The sequence below is a fragment of the Ranitomeya variabilis genome, chromosome 2 (assembly GCF_051348905.1).
Source record: "Ranitomeya variabilis isolate aRanVar5 chromosome 2, aRanVar5.hap1, whole genome shotgun sequence".
Taxonomy (NCBI): Eukaryota; Metazoa; Chordata; class Amphibia; order Anura; family Dendrobatidae; genus Ranitomeya; species Ranitomeya variabilis.
This window is the reverse complement of record NC_135233.1, coordinates 458014977-458032839: the sequence shown is the minus strand read 5'-3', so window position 1 is coordinate 458032839 and position 17863 is coordinate 458014977. Positions and strand designations below refer to the sequence as shown.

The following is a 17863-nucleotide window of genomic DNA, read 5'->3' as shown; positions in this document are numbered from 1 at the left end:
CATCAGGACAAACCACAATCACTGTCAGTGCGTATCGAGGTGATCATACCTCTTCATCTGGACAAACCACAATGATCATTGTGAACTCATTTCGAGGTGATCATACCTCTTCATCAGGACAAACCACAATCACGGTCAGCGCGTTTCGAGGTGATCATACCTCTTCATCTGGACAAACCACAATGATCATTGTGAACCCATTTCGAGGTGATCATACCTCTTCATCAGGACAAACCACAATCACTGTCAACGCGTTTCGAGGTGATCATACCTCTTCATCAGGACAAACCACAATCATCATTATGAACACGTTTCGAGGTGATCATACCTCTTCATCAGAACAAACCACAATGATCATTGTCAATGCGTTTCGAGGTGATCATGCCTCTTCATCAGGACAAACCACAATGATCATTGTGGTTTGTCCTGATGAAGAGGTATGATCACTTTGAAATTCCCTTATAAATAAAACCTCATCCATAGTGCATCTGTTTCCCTATTGTATATTGGATCCTCGGCAGCCCGGGTTTTATATCCACTTTCATCCCCAAGTTTGGAGGATTAAGGGCAGGTGTAGACAACCATACATATTTTCGGTCCGAGCGCAACCCGACAAAACGATGGATCGCACTCAGTCTAGTGTTATTCTATGGGGCCGTGCACGTGTCTGTTCAAAGAAAAATCTCAGCATGCTCGATTTGCATCCATAAATCGGATCGCCCTTTGCCATGCAAGTCTATGGGTCCGTGAAAAAAAAAATCACAACCCTACTCAGATGACATTGAGTACAGTCTGATTTTCAGAGACTGACAGAATGGAGAAGATGGATATTTATTTTTTTCCATCTGCTTCACATCCAAAAAAAAGTCTGATTGCACTGGGATCCAAGTCTGATTAGAGTTTGATCAGACTGTGATTTTCTCGGATGAGATCGGACCCTAGCCTAAGAGGCCTACAGGTCCATGTGTCTCCTCCATGGCCACGCACTGCCTACTCCACTAGAGTAATCTTACATGTGACATTAGATCACACCGGCATCCAAAAGCAATAACTGCAAACACTGGGTATAAGCTGCATAATTTTTTGCTTTTGGAGAAGAATCAAAAACCCCAAAGAAAATGTGAAGAACATATACTGAGCGTGCAGATGTTCGCCAGGTTCCAGCCCAATGCCCCAGCACTGCAGGCAATCCTCCCGGGCTCCCTGCTGTTAGGACTAGCGCTTGCTCATATTTGGTGCACTTCTCAGTTTTTATTTTTTTTTTGCTTTGTGGAACTGAAGTTGCTGCTTATTTGCCTTGTAGGTAGAATAAGTTTGTCAGGGTGTGATCATGTACAAAGTAAACAGAGACATGGCAAAGTAGTAAAGACCTTGCAAAAGCCGCACATTTCTAGCGGCAGCACAAAGAACTTTGTTGCAGAGTTTTGGTTGAGAAAATCTGCAGCAAATCTGCTACATCTGGACGTGGCTCCGTTAGGTATAAAATTCTCAAGATCGTTCTTCACAAGAGCCCATCTGCTTCCTGCTTGACAGGGGTGGTGTTTAGTGATGAGCTCACGTGCTGGGATAAGGTGTTATCTGAGCATGCTCGGGTGCTAACAGAGTGTCTTCAGCGTACTTGGAAAATATGTTCGAATCCCCGCGGCTGCATGTTTCGTGTCTGTTCGACGGCCTCAACACATGCAGGTATTACCTGTTTGTCAGGCAATCAGAGGTAACCTAGGCAATGAGTGGTAAACTCTAGAATTAAACAATTGAGAACAAGTAAATTGCAAAGTTGCTAGTTTTTACAAGTATTTTGCAATATTAACCATTTATCATGTTGTGACACCCCTTTAAAGGTCTGAGCTGAGAGGTGTATAACCCCACCCACATCACTGATTGGCAGCTTCCTAACAGTGTACACAGGAAGCTGCCAATCAATGTTGGGGGCGTGGTTATACAGAGCTCATGAATATTGAGGACTACCTGACAGCAGGTTTACTAGTCCTTTAGAGATAATCTCCTACGATAAATGTGACTTTTATCAAAACTATTGCAAGCAGCCCAGTAAGTGACACATCGCTGGTATCGGGATCTTTGTCTTTACATTATGCTGCTCTCAGATTAGGTGACAAAAATCTGGTGACAGATTCTCTTTAAGTTCACAACTCGCTCATCTTTTACATATTACATATTGAACTGTGATTATTGTTATGCTGTATTGTCTATTGTCTGTACAAATCCCCTCTATAATTGTAAAGCGCTGCGGAATATGTTGGCGCTATATAAATAAAATTATTTATTATTATTCGAGTGCTGTAATTTGTAAAAGGACTTTTCAGGATTTCTTTATTTTTTTTTTTTACATTTGGCACAACGGTAGAAGAGTAAGCCTACTGGCATTATGCTGCACCAAATGCGAACCTTAGTGGTTTTCGATATTTGCAGACAATGACAAATATATAAACTTGCTACGTGATGTTTGAAGATGCCCAGTACCCCAGATATACCACAAGAGGGCGCACAAAGATAAGTCTAGTGCTACATTTCTAGTATATATGTATATGCATTGTATATAGGGTACAAGTGACTGATATCTGAGGAACAAACATTAATGCGTGCTCTCAGCCCATCCGACACAATTTACGGTATGTGGTCATTTATGGCTCTTACGGTACAATCGTTGCTATCGGAGGAGATGTAACACGCTGCATTCACAATGTACAGATGCATCGACCCATTGGCAGTGGGGCACCTCTCCTAAATCGTGCCACCAATGGCTCTATCCCAGCCATAATCAAGGATCAGACAAAAAATGTCTTCAGTGGACTTGTTCACACATTGCTTTTTTTTCTGTGTTTTTTTCCAAAACATAGCACCATACAGTACCAGCAAAATCAAGGAGATTTCTGAAATCTCCTGCACATGCAGCTTATTTTTTTTTTCCTTCCAGATTTGAAGCGTTTTTTCAAACCCGCAGCATGTCAATTCTTTCAGTGTTTTTGCAGCGGAAAATAAAAACTCTGATATTTTACTCGGCTTTTTTTTCTTCTTCTTCTTCATCGAACTGAGTTGGAGGAAAAAATCTAAACATGCTCGATTTGCATCCGTAAATGGGATCGCACTCGGCCATGCAAGTCTATGGGTCCGTAAAAAAAAAAAAATCACACCCATGTGGATGGAGAATTATTTTTTTCCATCTTCACATCCGAAAAAAAATAGGGAGGGAGGGATAATCCACTTGTCTGACCCTAGCCTCATGACTCATTCAGGGAAAAGAGACCTCCTGTTTCTACATAGACCTTAGAAGGATTCAGCTCGTCGAATCTTAATCAAGTGATGTTATAGACCAAGGGGAAAGAGAACAATTAGCTGGTAGAAAGGCAAAATGAGCAATTGTAAGTACACAGTGCTGTATACACTGTGTTCCAAGTTATTATGCCAATTGGATTTGTCAAAACGATTTAATTGTTTTGTTTTTCAAATAAACTCGTGGATGGTATTGTGTCTCAGAGCTCAATGGATCACTGAAATCAATCTTAAACACATGGGATAATTAGTTTTCCAGGTGATTCTAATTAAAGGAAAACTACGGTACTTAAAAATGATGTTCCACATTATTAAGCAGGCCACAGTTTTCAAGTAACATGGGAAAGAAAAAGGATCTCTCTGCTGCCGAAAAGCATCAAATAGTGCAATGCCTTGGTCAAGGGATGAAAACATTAGATATTTCTAATTTCTAAATTTAAGCGTGATCATCTTACTGTTAAGAGATTTGTGGCTGAATCTGAGCACAGTCGTGTTCGTGCTGATAAAGGCATAATGAGGAAGGTTTCTGCCAGGCAGGCAAGTTCATTGGATAAAGAGAGCAGCTGCTAAAAAGCCATTACAAACCAGCAAACAGATATTTGAAGCCACTGATGCCTCTGGAGTCCCTCGAACCTCAAGGTGTAGGATCCTTCAAAGGCTTGCTTTGGTTCATAAACCTACTATTCGGCCACCCCTAAACAGTGTTCACAAGCAGAAACGGTTGCATTGGGCCCAGACATACATGAAGACTAATTTCCAAACAGTCTTGTTTACTGTTGAGTGTCGAGCAACCCTGGATGGTCCAGATGGATGGAGTAGTGGATGATTGGTGGATGGCCACCATGTCCCAACAAGGCTGCAACGTCAGCAAGGAGGTGAAGGAGTCATGTTTTGGGACGGAATCATGGGGAAACAGCTGGCAGGGCCCTTTATAGTTCCTGAAGATGTGAAAATGATCTCTGCAAAGTATATAGAGTTTCTGACTAACAACTTTCTTCCATGGTATAAAAAGCAGAAACGTGCCTTGAGGAGCAAAATCATCTTCATGCATGACAATGCACCATCTCATGCTGCAAAGAATACCTCTGAGTCATTGGCTGCTATGGGCATAAAAGGAGATAAACTCATGGTGTGGCCACCATCTTCCCCTGACCTCAACCCTATAGAGAACCTTTGGAGTATCATCAACCAAAAGATCTATGAGGGTGGGAGGCAGTTCACATCAAAACAGCAGCTCTGGGAGGCTATTCTGACTTCATGCAAAGAAATAGAAGCAGAAACTCTCCAAAAACTCTCAAGTTCAATGGATGCAGGAATTGTGAAGGTGATATCAAAGAAGGGTTCCTATGTTAACATGTAACTTGGCCTGTTAGGAGGTTTTGGAGTTAAATAGCTTTTTTGTTCAGTGAATGTGACCTCCTAATGCTGCAAATTCCACAAATGAGCATTTTCAGTTCTTTAAAACATATCAAATCTCTAGAAATTCTACTGTGCCTAATAATTTGGAACAGTGCATTTTGAGTTTTTATTCATTTTGAAGATTATACTGTTATCATTGGGAGGTTTCTTCAATAAAATTTGATGTATAATCTAACGGGTGATGACTTTTATTAGACTGACTGTCATTTGCACCAACCATTTAGGAAAATCAGAGAAAAATGTAATTTGCATAATAATTTGGAACATAGTGTAATACGATGACGGCAATATATTTAGAGGATTAAAAAAGTCTGATCTATCAAAATATAAATGATTAGCCCAATGAGGAAACCCCTAATTTTGTGGAGGTTTCGTTATGGTGGAATAACCAAGGTCGGTAACGATACGCCTGATAATTTGGTTATATAGTGAAATCTTTCTACAGCGGCATGTTCTCTGCAGACAGCGGTCCCACAGGAGACCGTTGTGAAAATATGTGGGACCTTCATTGTGTTTTTAGTCATATTAATTTAGAACGTCCTAAGGTCTCCTCCGTGTCTCACTTGGCCAGATCCTAGTCGTCATGTTGTGATGTTCTAATTCTGATGCAATGGTGCACATTGGTCCTAGGCCAACGTTATCAATCCCAGGGTCGTCCACGTTTGCATTGACAGTAAGGCCTCATATAGACGTCAGTTTTTCACGTTCATGTTCTACTCATGTGTTTCCCAAATCCAACATACACTCACGGGCCACTTTATTAGGTACACCATGCTAGTAACGGGTTGGACCCCCTTTTGCCTTCAGAACTGCCTCAATTCTTCGTGGCATAGATTCAACAAGGTGCTGGAAGCATTCCTCAGAGATTTTGGTCCATATTGACATGATGGCATCACACAGTTGCCGCAGATTTGTCGGCTGCACATCCCAAAGATGCTCCATACAAGGCAGGATGGATCCATGCTTTCATGTTGTTTACGCCAAATTCTGACCCTACCATCCGAATGTCGCAGCAGAAATCGAGACTCATCAGACCAAGCAACGTTTTTCCAATCTTCTACTGTCCAATTTCGATGAGCTTGTACAAATTGTAGCCTCAGTTTCCTGTTCTTAGCTGAAAGGAGTGGTACCCGGTGTGGTCTTCTGCTGCTGTAGCCCATCTGCCTCAAAGTTCGATGCACTGTGCGTTCAGAGATGCTCTTAGGCCTACCTTGGTTGTAACGGGTGGCGATTTGAGTCACTGTTGCCTTTCTATCAGCTCGAACCAGTCTGCCCATTCTCCTCTGACCTCTGGCATCAACAAGGCATTTCCGCCCACAGAACTGCCGCTCACTGGATTTTTTTTCTTTTTCGGACCATTCTCTGTAAACCCTAGAGATGGTTGTGCGTGAAAATCCCAGTAGATCAGCAGTTTCTGAAATACTCAGACGAGCCCTTCTGGCACCAACAACCATGCCACGTTCAAAGGCACTCAAATCACCTTTCTTCCCCATACTGATGCTCGGTTTGAACTGCAGGAGATTGTCTTGACCATGTCTACATGCCTAAATGCACTGAGTTGCCGCCATGTGATTGGCTGATTAGAAATTAAGTGTTAACAAGAAGTTGGACAGGTGTACCTAATAAAGTGGCCAGTGAGTGTATATCCGTCATATAACGTGCACATGTCCATTTTTTTTGGGGGGGACCAATTTTGTGCCCAGGATATATGTCAGCTATTGCTCCGATTTGCGAATCCAAATCAACCTTTCAAGTGAACGGTTCAATAAAAAAGTCAGCATTTCCGCATGTCACCCATCCTTTCTAGTTTTTACTGTTTGTATACAGTTGTTGCATTGTGTCATCGTAGGTTCAACATGCTGCTCTGAAACGGACGCTTGCCGTGGATGACTGTCAACAGATTCCCACCATGATGTGGAAGACTGTCGTGCTGGTCTGCTCAGTGATCCTGTGCCTATGTGATAGCAGGGTTGTATCGGCAGAGAAGGCGGTCCGTCTGCCGGAGGTGTCCGAGATCAGCAATGAGGATGAATGCAGACAAGTCTGCAGGGAGAGCCTGTCCCCAGGTAAGTCATCATGCTGTCCTGTCTGTCCATTGTTGCGGCTCATTTGCACTGGATGTCTTTTCTCTTTCCTGGTGTTTTTTTTTCATGGACCCATAAATGTGCACCGCCGGCTTTGATACAACACTCAGACCAAAATCAGACATGAATGGGCACAATGTCACAATTCCTGTAACCCCCGACAACTTCAGTCTAAGAGCTTTTTCAGTTAGACCATCCCTTTTAACATGCATTTTTTACAGTTGTTTTTAGCTTTTTTTTCCCCCTTGTCCAGGTATATTTGTTTCTTTAATACATGATTGCGATCCTTATTTTCTTTTAAGGTTGTCAGTAATTTCAGTTTTCTAGTGAACTTGACATCTCTCTTAAAGGGAATATGTCACCAGAAGTTTTGCTGCATCATCTGAGAGCAGCATGATGTAGGGGCATAGACACTGATTCCGGTGATGTATCACTTACTTTACCGGGTGCTGCAGTTTTTATTAACTGATTTATCTGCTACACATCTAGCAGTTCTCTGAAGGCTGCACTCTGTTTAACCCCGCCTACACCACTGATTGGTTGCTTTCTGGTTATGCAGATTATACACAGAAAGCAGCCAATCAGTGATGGGGGCGTGACTGGACTACCTGGCAGCAGGCCAAATAGTCTTCTGTCGATAATCTGCTGATAAAACAGTGATGTTATAAAAACTACACAAAGCAGCCCAGTAAGTGATACATCCCTGGAATTGGTGTCTCCTCCTCTACATCATGCTGCTGTCAGATTAGGTGGCAAAAAAAACTTGGTTTCAGATTCATTTCAGAAATGGTCCTAGTGTAAGCCGTTCATTAAAAATGCTATTTATTTTTCCTTACTATGCTCTATATATAAAATGACAAAGAGAAATAAGGTTAAAAAAAACCCATTCAGCATGGCAGCGTGTTTTATCTTTGACCGGTAGGTTTGCCAGCAGCTTTGACTCTGACATCCATTAGTGGGCTTTGGTGTCTTTACTACTTATAGTCATCATTACGATTTCTGCTCTTGCATACAGCTCTAAGTGTCACATACTTGTGTACAAATTGCATTTGCGTGGTAGCTCGTCATTATATGTATGGCCCGTGCTGTATGTGGATAGTTCTAATCTGTATCTGTCAGATATATTTACTCTTCCTAAATGCCCAATTCCCAGTCTCACGCTGATTGTACACAAAGGACATTTTAGTAAAACGCGATGTGAATGTGTTTGGGGCCAAAGAAGTCGGCATCTGGCGGTTCTAATGATGATGGATGATGCGGAACGCGCTGCTTTCTGAAGACCTTTTACCTGTTTATACCACAACTCTTCTCGAGATGTTTTTACAGCTTGTATTATATAGTTTGCAGCAGTTTACACCAATTACATTGGCTCAAGATGTTCAAGTGCCATCAACATCAATTATGACTTTTTTTTTTTTTTTATATTGAAAACCTTATGCAGCACACCCGTAAGTGTACATTCACACCGACAAAGCCTGATCTCTTGGCAGGAATGAAGCTGCAAAAAAAAGCATGTTTTCCCTTTTTTTCTTGCCTTTTTTGCTGCGGTTTTGGCATGCTAGATTTGTCTCTTGTGCATGCTGATGAAGTTAAGTGTTGAAAATAAGTCCTATTCTATGGAATCAGGTTTTGGCACAAAAAGCGCATCAAAACCTGATACCTGCGTTTTTTGCTGCGGATCTTCAGCTTTTTTCACCACTTGTTCATGTCAATGGGTGAAAAACACTGAAAGATGTGACAATGCTCTATGTTCAAACAATCAAGCAAAGCACAAAATACTGATGACAAAAAGAAACGTGTGTGCATGAAATCTCATAGGCTTTGCTGGTACTAAAAAAAAAAAGCAGCTGAAAATTTGCATTAGAAAAATGCTGGAAAAACACCTAGTGTGAGCTAACCATAATTATCGCTTTAAACTTCATCACTATCCTGAAATTGCATTATCCAAAGTCAGTAATCATCTGCTATTTGCCAAAGCCTCACGACATTGCTCCATGCACCACCTTCCAGACCTGTGTTCTGCATTTTACTGCCTATTCTGCCAGGTACTGATATCTGCCTGTTACGTCAACAGAGCAGCTCTTCCTCTTTCAGGTTGCTCTGTCGACAGGGCATCACTGGTAACGTCATGCTGATTGACAACAGTTAGGCAACAGAGACCTGTCAATCAGCATGACATCGGCAGTCACACCCCATCAACAAAGAGCAGAAGCTGCTGTCATTTTTGTGTGGTTTTGAATGCATTTTTTTTGTTTTATGTGTTTTGTTTTTTAAGCCAAAGTTTTCAGATAGAAGAAAAAGTCTAAAACTTGCAATATTAAAACTTTGGGTATTTGTTTTTATATTTTCCAATGGGAAAGCTGGAATATAAAAGCGCAATATGGGGTCTAAACCCAAATAGATGATGGAAAAGCAGGAGGCGCAGGGTTGTAGGACCACAACGCTATAAAAGCTCAAAACAACGACTGCTGCAGACCCAAGAGTGTATTCTAGGAAGGAAGATAAACGGAAGATAGACCTTTTTTTTTGCACTGCTGAAGGTGAAGACGCCAATAATAGTTTTCACAGATGATGGTAGAATCCAGGTGGCGATGTGTAGAGAATTGCGGTTTTATCATTAACGCGTTTCAAAGTTAACAGTCTTCTTCATCAGGACCGACCACCTCATCGCCTCCTGGATTCTTTCATCACATCCGTGGAAACCATTATTGATGTCTTCGGCTCCACAAAAAAGGTCCATTTTCTGTTTATCTCCATTTTTTGTATTTGGTTCCTCTGGACCTATGTTTTGCACCGTGAATTGTGCTGGTGAAGACACCAGCGTCATTTATACTGAACCAATAAGACTACAGGAGAAGTGCAGCATCGGAATTTGCAACTTTGGTACTACGAATTTGTGAAACGGCACATGTAGGGTTTAACAGTTTAAATTATTCTAAACTCCTTGGATGAATTGTTTGCATTTTTCTTTTCTTTTTTTTCTTTTCTTTTCTTTTTTGCTGCTTAAGAAACCAAAGTCAAATTAGTGACCTTTTTATTTTTTTTAGTTTAGTTTGTCTTTTATTGATTTGAATGATTTATAGAAAGAGAAACAATTTTTTTTTAGGCTACGTTGCCACTTTGAGCATTTGAGTTTTTTATGTTGCAGATTTTTTGCATGTATTAGGTGACTTGCTTTTTTTTCCATTACATGTTTGAGTTGTTTTGGGTTTTTTTTATGTGCATTATTTTTTTTTTTTTCACTCTGTGAAAAGTTTTTGTCTTTGTTTTTGATACTTCCTCATATTTGGCTGTGATCTGATGTGTCGGTTCCTTTCAGCTCATCCTATTTACTTCCGTTTTTGCAGATCATCCAGGTTCTTTGGGGATTAATAAAAAACTGATGAAAAATGTAAGACATTCGTTATACATCAGTTTTCCATCCATTTTTTTCGCTTGGTTTTAACTAATCTATTGCGAAGTATCAAGAGGGAAACAAGTTCAGATAGGTCACCTCCTTCAATTGAATAAAACTGATTCAGAAACTGGTGACACGTGGCAGTAAAATTGTTCGTTTTTGACGGACTTGTATTAGGCTAGGCGCAGGTCATTGTGTATTCTCTCATCTGAGAGAATCGGGCGGATTATGATAATTGCACTCTGAGTGTGATCATAATGTGATCCAGTTCTCAAAGATGGAGAAAAAATGTCTCCATCTTCTCCATTGTGTCAGTCAGTAGAAAATGGACTGCACTCAGATGTCATCCAAGTGCAGTCTACTGGCTTCCATGCACTCATTAACTTGAATGGCTGCATGTGATCCGAATATTGGATCAAACACTGACGTGCGGCAATTTATTTTTTATTTTTTTCCCCGGACTGCCTCTGTTCAAGGAAAAAATATGACATGTGCATGGCCCCATAAAATAACATTGGTCCGAGTTAGATCCAGTGTTTTGTCGGATCACACTTGGACCGAATATACGCTGTAGCCTCTCAGAACTGTGAGATCAGTCCACTGCTTAGAATCCTAGAATGGTAGAGTTGGACGGGACCTCCAGGGTCATTGTGTCCAACCCCCTGCTCAATGCAGGATTCACTAAGCCATCTCAGACACACACACTTTGAGGATTAGGTTCCCTTTAATTTTGAAAAAAATAATAATTTTTAACATTTATGTCTGTAATTTTTCCCCAGATAATCTTAACTGCAGCAAATCTTTGCTACTCAACAAGTGGTGTGCAGCAATGCTTTGTAACCGATTATGCCACACACGTGAAGTTACAATGGTCACAGATCCTCCTTTCGGTAAGTTTTGGGCACTCTACACTTAATAATACATATGCAAACCTTCACAACCCATACTAAGCCTACATTGCATAGTAAGAATGCTACGTGATGCAGCTGGTTATTGTTTGCTTACATGTAATTTCTTGACTTGTCCGAAATCAGGGGGCACAATAAAACCCCATATACACTTTAAGCTAATGTCGGCCGAACCTGCAAATATCGACAGGTTTGGAGGACAGTTTAAAGTGTGTGAGGTCCCCAGACAATTTCTTGTTTGGGGAAATATCAATCAGTCATGTCTCATTTCACACTGCCGATTGTATTGTCTCCCAGGGATAGGCCACCACCAGTCATGTCTGGCAATGGGTCTCTCGAAGAGAACACAGGGGGCATTCGGGCCAACCAGCTCTCCAGTGTAAGGAAGAGCCAGCGGAGAGGGCTAGCAGCTGAACGATCCGTCGTTTGTTTAGCTCTTTAATGTGTATGGTCGGATTAAAGGGAATCAACTGTCCTGTGCAGGGAAAGATGCGGGCTCAGCACCAGAGCCCGCATCAAAGGGAGGGACACGACCTTGGAGGTACCTATTTGTCCAAGGTTGTTAAAGGGGTTGTCAGGATTCATTGTTATTTGCCCAAAGGCTTGCAAATCTAAGAACGAACAAATACAGCTATACTCCCCCACCACAGGTCAAGTGCTGTCTCTCCATGGCTATTCCTGCCTTCGTTTACAGGCTGCAGTGGTGAAGTCTCAGCTACAGCGCACGTGACTGCTACAGCCAATCACTGGGCTCTGCAGCTTGTTCCACCTACATTAGCATTACCGCTGAGCCCCGTTATTGAATGCGCTAGCCAATGTGAAAATATAGGTATCATGTCACCGCTGCAGCCTTTCAACAAAGCCCGCGGCAGAGGAGAGGCAGCACTGATCCTGGAGAGTGAGCGTGTAGTTCTGTCCGTTACTTTCTACAGTCGCAAACCTATGGATAAATAAATATTCATACTGGACAGTCCCATTAAATTGCCACAAGGTAGGAAGTGTTCAACTGTGTGTCAGTGCCGACATCTTCCTTTTCTGACCTGGTTCCTAGGTTTGGATAATATTTTCTTACTGAAATACAAAGCGGATTGGTAATTTATTTATTTTTAACTATCGAACAGATATAAATGATTTAAAGAAAAGAAGAAAAAGAAATAAGGAAATAAAACCTAAAGACAAGAAGCAACATCCTGCAAAAAGGACTGTAGCAAATAAAGTGACTCCAACTCCTTCTCTACTCTCAAAAAGATTAATAGGACCTACACCAACAATAAAAATTACTCAAAATGCTACAACTCCACCAAAAACAACGACCACTAAATCTGTGCCTCCTACTACCAAACAACCAGAAATACCAGTTAGACAAGACAAAAAAGACAAGAAGCAACATCCTGCAAAAAGGACTGTAGCAAATAAAGTGACCCCAACTCCTTCTCTACTCTCAAAAAGATTAATAGGACCTACACCAACAATAAAAATTACCCAAAATGCAACAACTCAACCAGCAACAACCACCACTGAATCTGTGCCTCCTACTACCAAACATCCAGAAATACCAGATACCAGAAATGAAAAAGCAATAACTACTTTAGAAACCTCTACAATAGCAGCAATCACAACAAAAACTACTACCGAGTCCACAACTAGTACAAAACAAACTACCACAACCACCGAGGAAACAAAAAAACCTAATCCAACAACCTCTAGAATTGAAGAAATCACGACAACTGCTGAATCTACAACTAGTACAACAATAAAAAGTTCTCCTCAAAACACAACTACGAAAGTAACAACCGGCACAGAAACCACAATAAAATCTATTCTCACCGAAAAGCCTGAAACCACAACAGCAAAGGCAACAACAAAGCAAATTATTTTAATAACTGAGAAAGAAAAAATACCTGATACGATCACAGTCATGGTTCCAACGGTTATCAAGAGCACTGAGCCAGTAGTTTCGACAGCAAAATTACCCGTGACGACTCAACTATCGGCTATAGAGGATATTATCACTACGAGTCCATACGAGAAAACGGCCAAACCTAAAACGACCTCTACAACACAAATCATCAATCCTACAACACAAATAATCAATCCTACAACACAAATCACCGCTTCAAAGGAAAACGAAAAATTAATCACCACGATTAAGCCAAATACAACAGCTCCGAAAACAACAGCCCCCTTTCCTACAAAGTTGTCGGAGACCTCTTCGCCTACGGTAACTAATTCTACAACCACACCAGGAGTTCTATCACCCAGCGGGAACCCATCCTCGAGCCAACCTACTACGCCAAACTCTCACGTCTTGCCGCCTACCGTGTCTTCTTCAACGGATGGAAACCAAGAGAAAGATGACGGCAGTATCGTTATTATTGCCGGGGAGGTAACGAAACGCGTCCAAAATACCAGCTTTCTACTGGCAGTGCTGCTCTTAGGAAACTTGTTCTTTTTAGCTGTAATAGTCCTCTTTATACTTCAGGCTTACGAGAGCTACAAGAAAAAAGACTATACTCAAGTAGATTATTTAATTAATGGGATGTACGCCGATTCTGACATGTAAACAGATCGCATCAAGTCGGACCCTAATTTTAAGGATGGTAACTTTTTTGCTTTTTTTTTTAAATTCTCTTTGACCACCATCGGTGCATTTGTGACAACTGTTTGTGCAGTAAGCGACTGAAGTGTTTTGCAGCCAATGACACACTCCGGATAAGTGCAATCTAAGCAGAAGTAAAGGTCTGATTTCACATGGGGATCACGGCGGAGACTGAAGCAAACATTTACCTTTTTACTCCTGTCCTTCAGGTTAATAATAATAATAATAATAATCTTTTTGTTCTTTTGCACATTTTTCTAAATGTATTTTATAGACAGTTAACATGAAAACACCGTGAAGAATAATAAATATAATATACTATGCATTGCAGGACTTAGTGCCATCAGCAGAAGACTCAGCCAATTATTGTCAAAAAAGGATGAAAATGTCTATTAATTTACGAGTAGTGATGAGCTCGGATTTGGTGTTATCCCTCCATGCTTGTGTGCAAGTCTAAAACTTGCAATATTCTTGCAATATTGAAAACTGTTTTGAGTGTGTTATTTTTTTAAAATTTTCAATGGGAAACTTGGAAAATAAAAGCGCAATAAAGGGTATTACCCAAATAGATGATTGAAAAACAGGAGGCGCAGGGTTGTGGGACCACAACACCATAAAAGCTCAAAACAACGACTGCTGCAGACCCAAGAGTGTATTCTAGGAAAGGAGATAAATGGAAGATGGATCTTTTTTTTTTTTTTTTTTGCACTGCTGAAGACGCCAATAATGGTTTCCACAGATGGTGATGGAAGAATCCTGGAGGCGATGTGTCGAGAATTGGGGTTTTATTGTTAACTCGTTTCAAAGTTCCCAGACTTCTTCATCAGGACCAACCAAATGTGGACCGACCACCTAATCGCCTCCTGGATTCTTTCATCACCATCCTTTTTAACCATTATTGATGGTTCATCTTCTGTTTATCTCCCTTTTTTGTATTTGGTTCCTCTGGACCTATATTTTGTACTGTGAATTGTGCAGTTGAAGACACCAGCATCATTTATACTGAACCAATAAGACTACAGGAGAAGTGCAGCATCGGAGTTTTCAACCTTGGTACTATGAATTTGTGAAACGGCACATTTAGGGCTAACCGTTTACTAAACGTCATTATAAACTCCTTGGATGAGTTGCCTGCATTTTTTTTATTTTATTTTATTTTTTGCTGCTTAAGAAACCAAAGTCAAATTATTGACGGTTTGTATTTTTTAGTTAAGAATGTCTTTTATTGACTTAAATGATTTAGAGAATTTTTTTTTTTATTTTTTTTTAGGCTACGTTCCCATGTTGAGCATTTAATGAGTTTTTGAAGTTGCAGATTTTCTGCACCTGTTAGGCAAGTTGCATTTTTTTCATTACATTATTCAGTTGTTTTGTTTTTTTTTTATGCGCGTTTTTATCGCGTTTTTGACGCCGTGCCTTTGTTTTTGATACTTCCAGGTATTTGGCTTTGACGAAACTTTCTTGATACAGTCATGTGCGCAATACGTGCGTATTTTATCCACAGATTTCGACATTTAGTGCAAGACTTTAAGGAAAATCCGCACATGAAACTCCGCAAGAGAAATTGACATGTAGCGAATTTGAAACACGCAGCAGGTTTGATATTTCTATAAATCCTATCCTCTATGCTGGAACTGTATGATGCGGCTTTTTTGCGCTACGAAAAATGTCAAAAACTCATCATGGGAACGTCCCAAAAAAAACATACTCCAAGTATAAAACCCTATTGCAGCTCGACTTGAAGTAAAATCCCTCTCTGATGAAACTCATCACATTAGATATATTAAAAAGAGTTGATTTTTATTTTCTGTGAAATGTGTTAAAAACATATATATTTTCCAGGTAAAATATTTGCCATCTTTAAAAACTATAAGGACCAATATTATTAAGACTTGTTCTGATTTTACTAAACACTCTTAAACCTCTCCGCTTTCTGCCAAGTACATGTTTGTTACGTCTGTTTGATTCTTATGTCTAAATTCTGCCATTACAAGCCATATGTATTATTTTTATATGTGCTAAAGAAATAAACACAATAAATTAATAAAATTAGACATAATCTTCTGACCGTTGTTATTTAAATGTCCAGTCCTGTTCTTGCAGTGCCCTTCACAGGGTTTGAGGACAGGCTACTGGCATTGTACAATTTTCATCCACAGTTCAATTATTTTTTAAAGAGAATAGCATAGTAAGTAGTGCTAGCCATATCTTGGAAAATGTGGAGACTGGATGAATTTCAACACTGGTAGGCAGACATGGATCAGGACAGGCAACTGTTACACACCTGTTCCAGATATCCCGAGTTCTGCTTCCTTCTCCTGGGTCCACTGCCCTCTCTTGTACTCCAAATCGAGTCTTGCTTGGATCAGGACAGGCAACTGTTACACACCTGTTCCAGATATCCCGAGTTCTGCTTCCTTCCCCTGGGTCCACTGCCCTCTCTTGTACTGAAAATCGAGTCTTGCGTGGATCAGAACAGGCGACTGTTAAACACCTGTCCTGGGTTTCCCAGGATCTACTTCTTTTCCATGGATCCACTGCCCTCTATTGTCTTCCACATCAAGTTTTGCACGGTGCCCGGCGTGGATCAGGACCGGCAACTGTAAAGCATCTGTCCCTGGTATCCCGGGCTCTACTTCCTACCCCTGTGTCCCCTGCTCTCTCTTGTCCTCCACATCGAGTTTTGCAAGTTGCCTGACGTGGATCAGGAACGGCAACTGTTACACATTTGTCCCCGGGCTCTACTTCCTTCCCGTGAATCTGCTGCCACCTTTTGTCCTCCACATCGAGTTTTGCAAGTTGCTTGGCGTGGATCATTAACATAATCTCTCTAGACCTATTTAAGGCCCATTAAGGTACACACCTGTGTCTTCCAAACAACGAAACTGGGAAATAAAGAAAGCGCAATAGGGTCTTAACTGGTAACAAAAAGTAGGCAAGGAAAGATCCACTGACCTTATATAGTTGCTACAGAGCAACATGTAACTGGCATGAATAGATATCAGCTGCTGCAAGGACATCGGTCACTAGAAGGACCAAACAGTGCAAGACGATCGGGAGGGAGATGTCACTTCTGCGCTGCTGATGAATCCACAATGGTTTCCAACGGATAAAAAAAATATTAATAAAACAGGTTTAAAGGGTCAAAACGTTTCGAGGTCACGCAGGACCTCTTCATCAAGACAGAACAGAGTCATTTTTGTCCAAGTCATCACGGTGTCCTCGAAGCTACATCAACCCCTTAGGTCCATGTGCCCACCCAGACCTAAGGCTCATCTGGTGAGGCTAACGGCAACAATCCCATTACTCTAGTCCAGGGTTGGGGAACCTTAGGCCCGCGGACCGTTTACGGCCCTCGATGACCTTTCATCCGGTCCCTGGGCAGATTCCCACGGACCATAATATTAATATATTAATTTCTTGGTCTGTGAGCACACGCCCGCAATGTTCACTACTCAACGGTGCCAGTGCCATCGTCAGGACCTACTTTGTGGACAGTGTTATTGCACAATTTGTACGGCCCCCAAAGGATAGTATAAATATCCAAATGGCCCTTGGCAGAAAAAAGCTTCCTCGCCCCTGCTCTAGTCAATCACTACAAAATATATGATTAAAACATCAAGGAGGAATAAGGGTATGTTAACACTTGGCGTTTTTGCTGCATTTTTCTAGTTTTGCCAAAGAAAAAAATGCACTGTTTTCATCCATTTTTCTTAAAACACTAGTTTTTGCTGCAGAAAAAATGGCATTTGTGAAAATACCCCTATAGAGGCACTGTTTTACCATAAGGGCACTGTTTCTTTTCCCCAGATGCAGAACTGTCTTCAGATATTGATTGCAGATTTGGATTTCACAACAGAATTTGCGTCAGACTTCACATTAAATCCGACATGTTTGAGCATACCCTTACAGATGATACCGATATACTAGGGAAATGCTTCTTGATTTATTCAAAAATTTTAATGCAAAGATGCAAAATGAAATAAACCTGTGTAAGTACATGGCTACATGTTAGCTTTCTAAAGAATCAAAAATTCCATTATTATAGAATTTATTGTATTACACTAGTTACCTCCAAGACTTTGTCCATTTCACCTCTGTAATAATCAAGAACCTCGTGCTTTTGCATGCGAGTTCTTCAACTTAATACAAGAAAATCAAATTT

At 40.8% G+C, this 17863-nt stretch overlaps 1 protein-coding gene across 4 annotated transcripts in view; it reads left to right on the top strand.

Moving 5' to 3' along the window:
- C2H11orf24 (chromosome 2 C11orf24 homolog) overlaps nucleotides 1-15758 on the top strand; it is a 42463-nt gene extending 26705 nt beyond the window's left edge. For all 4 annotated transcript variants that reach the window (XM_077287399.1, XM_077287397.1, XM_077287398.1 and 1 more), the window contains 3 exons: nucleotides 6560-6776; nucleotides 10971-11081; nucleotides 12221-15758. In XM_077287399.1, coding sequence (XP_077143514.1) covers nucleotides 6620-6776; nucleotides 10971-11081; nucleotides 12221-13662 — 1710 coding nt within the window. In that variant the 5' untranslated portion in view covers nucleotides 6560-6619 and the 3' untranslated portion in view covers nucleotides 13663-15758. The remainder of the gene's footprint in view (nucleotides 1-6559; nucleotides 6777-10970; nucleotides 11082-12220) is intronic.
- The last annotated feature ends 2105 nt before the right edge of the window (nucleotides 15759-17863 follow it).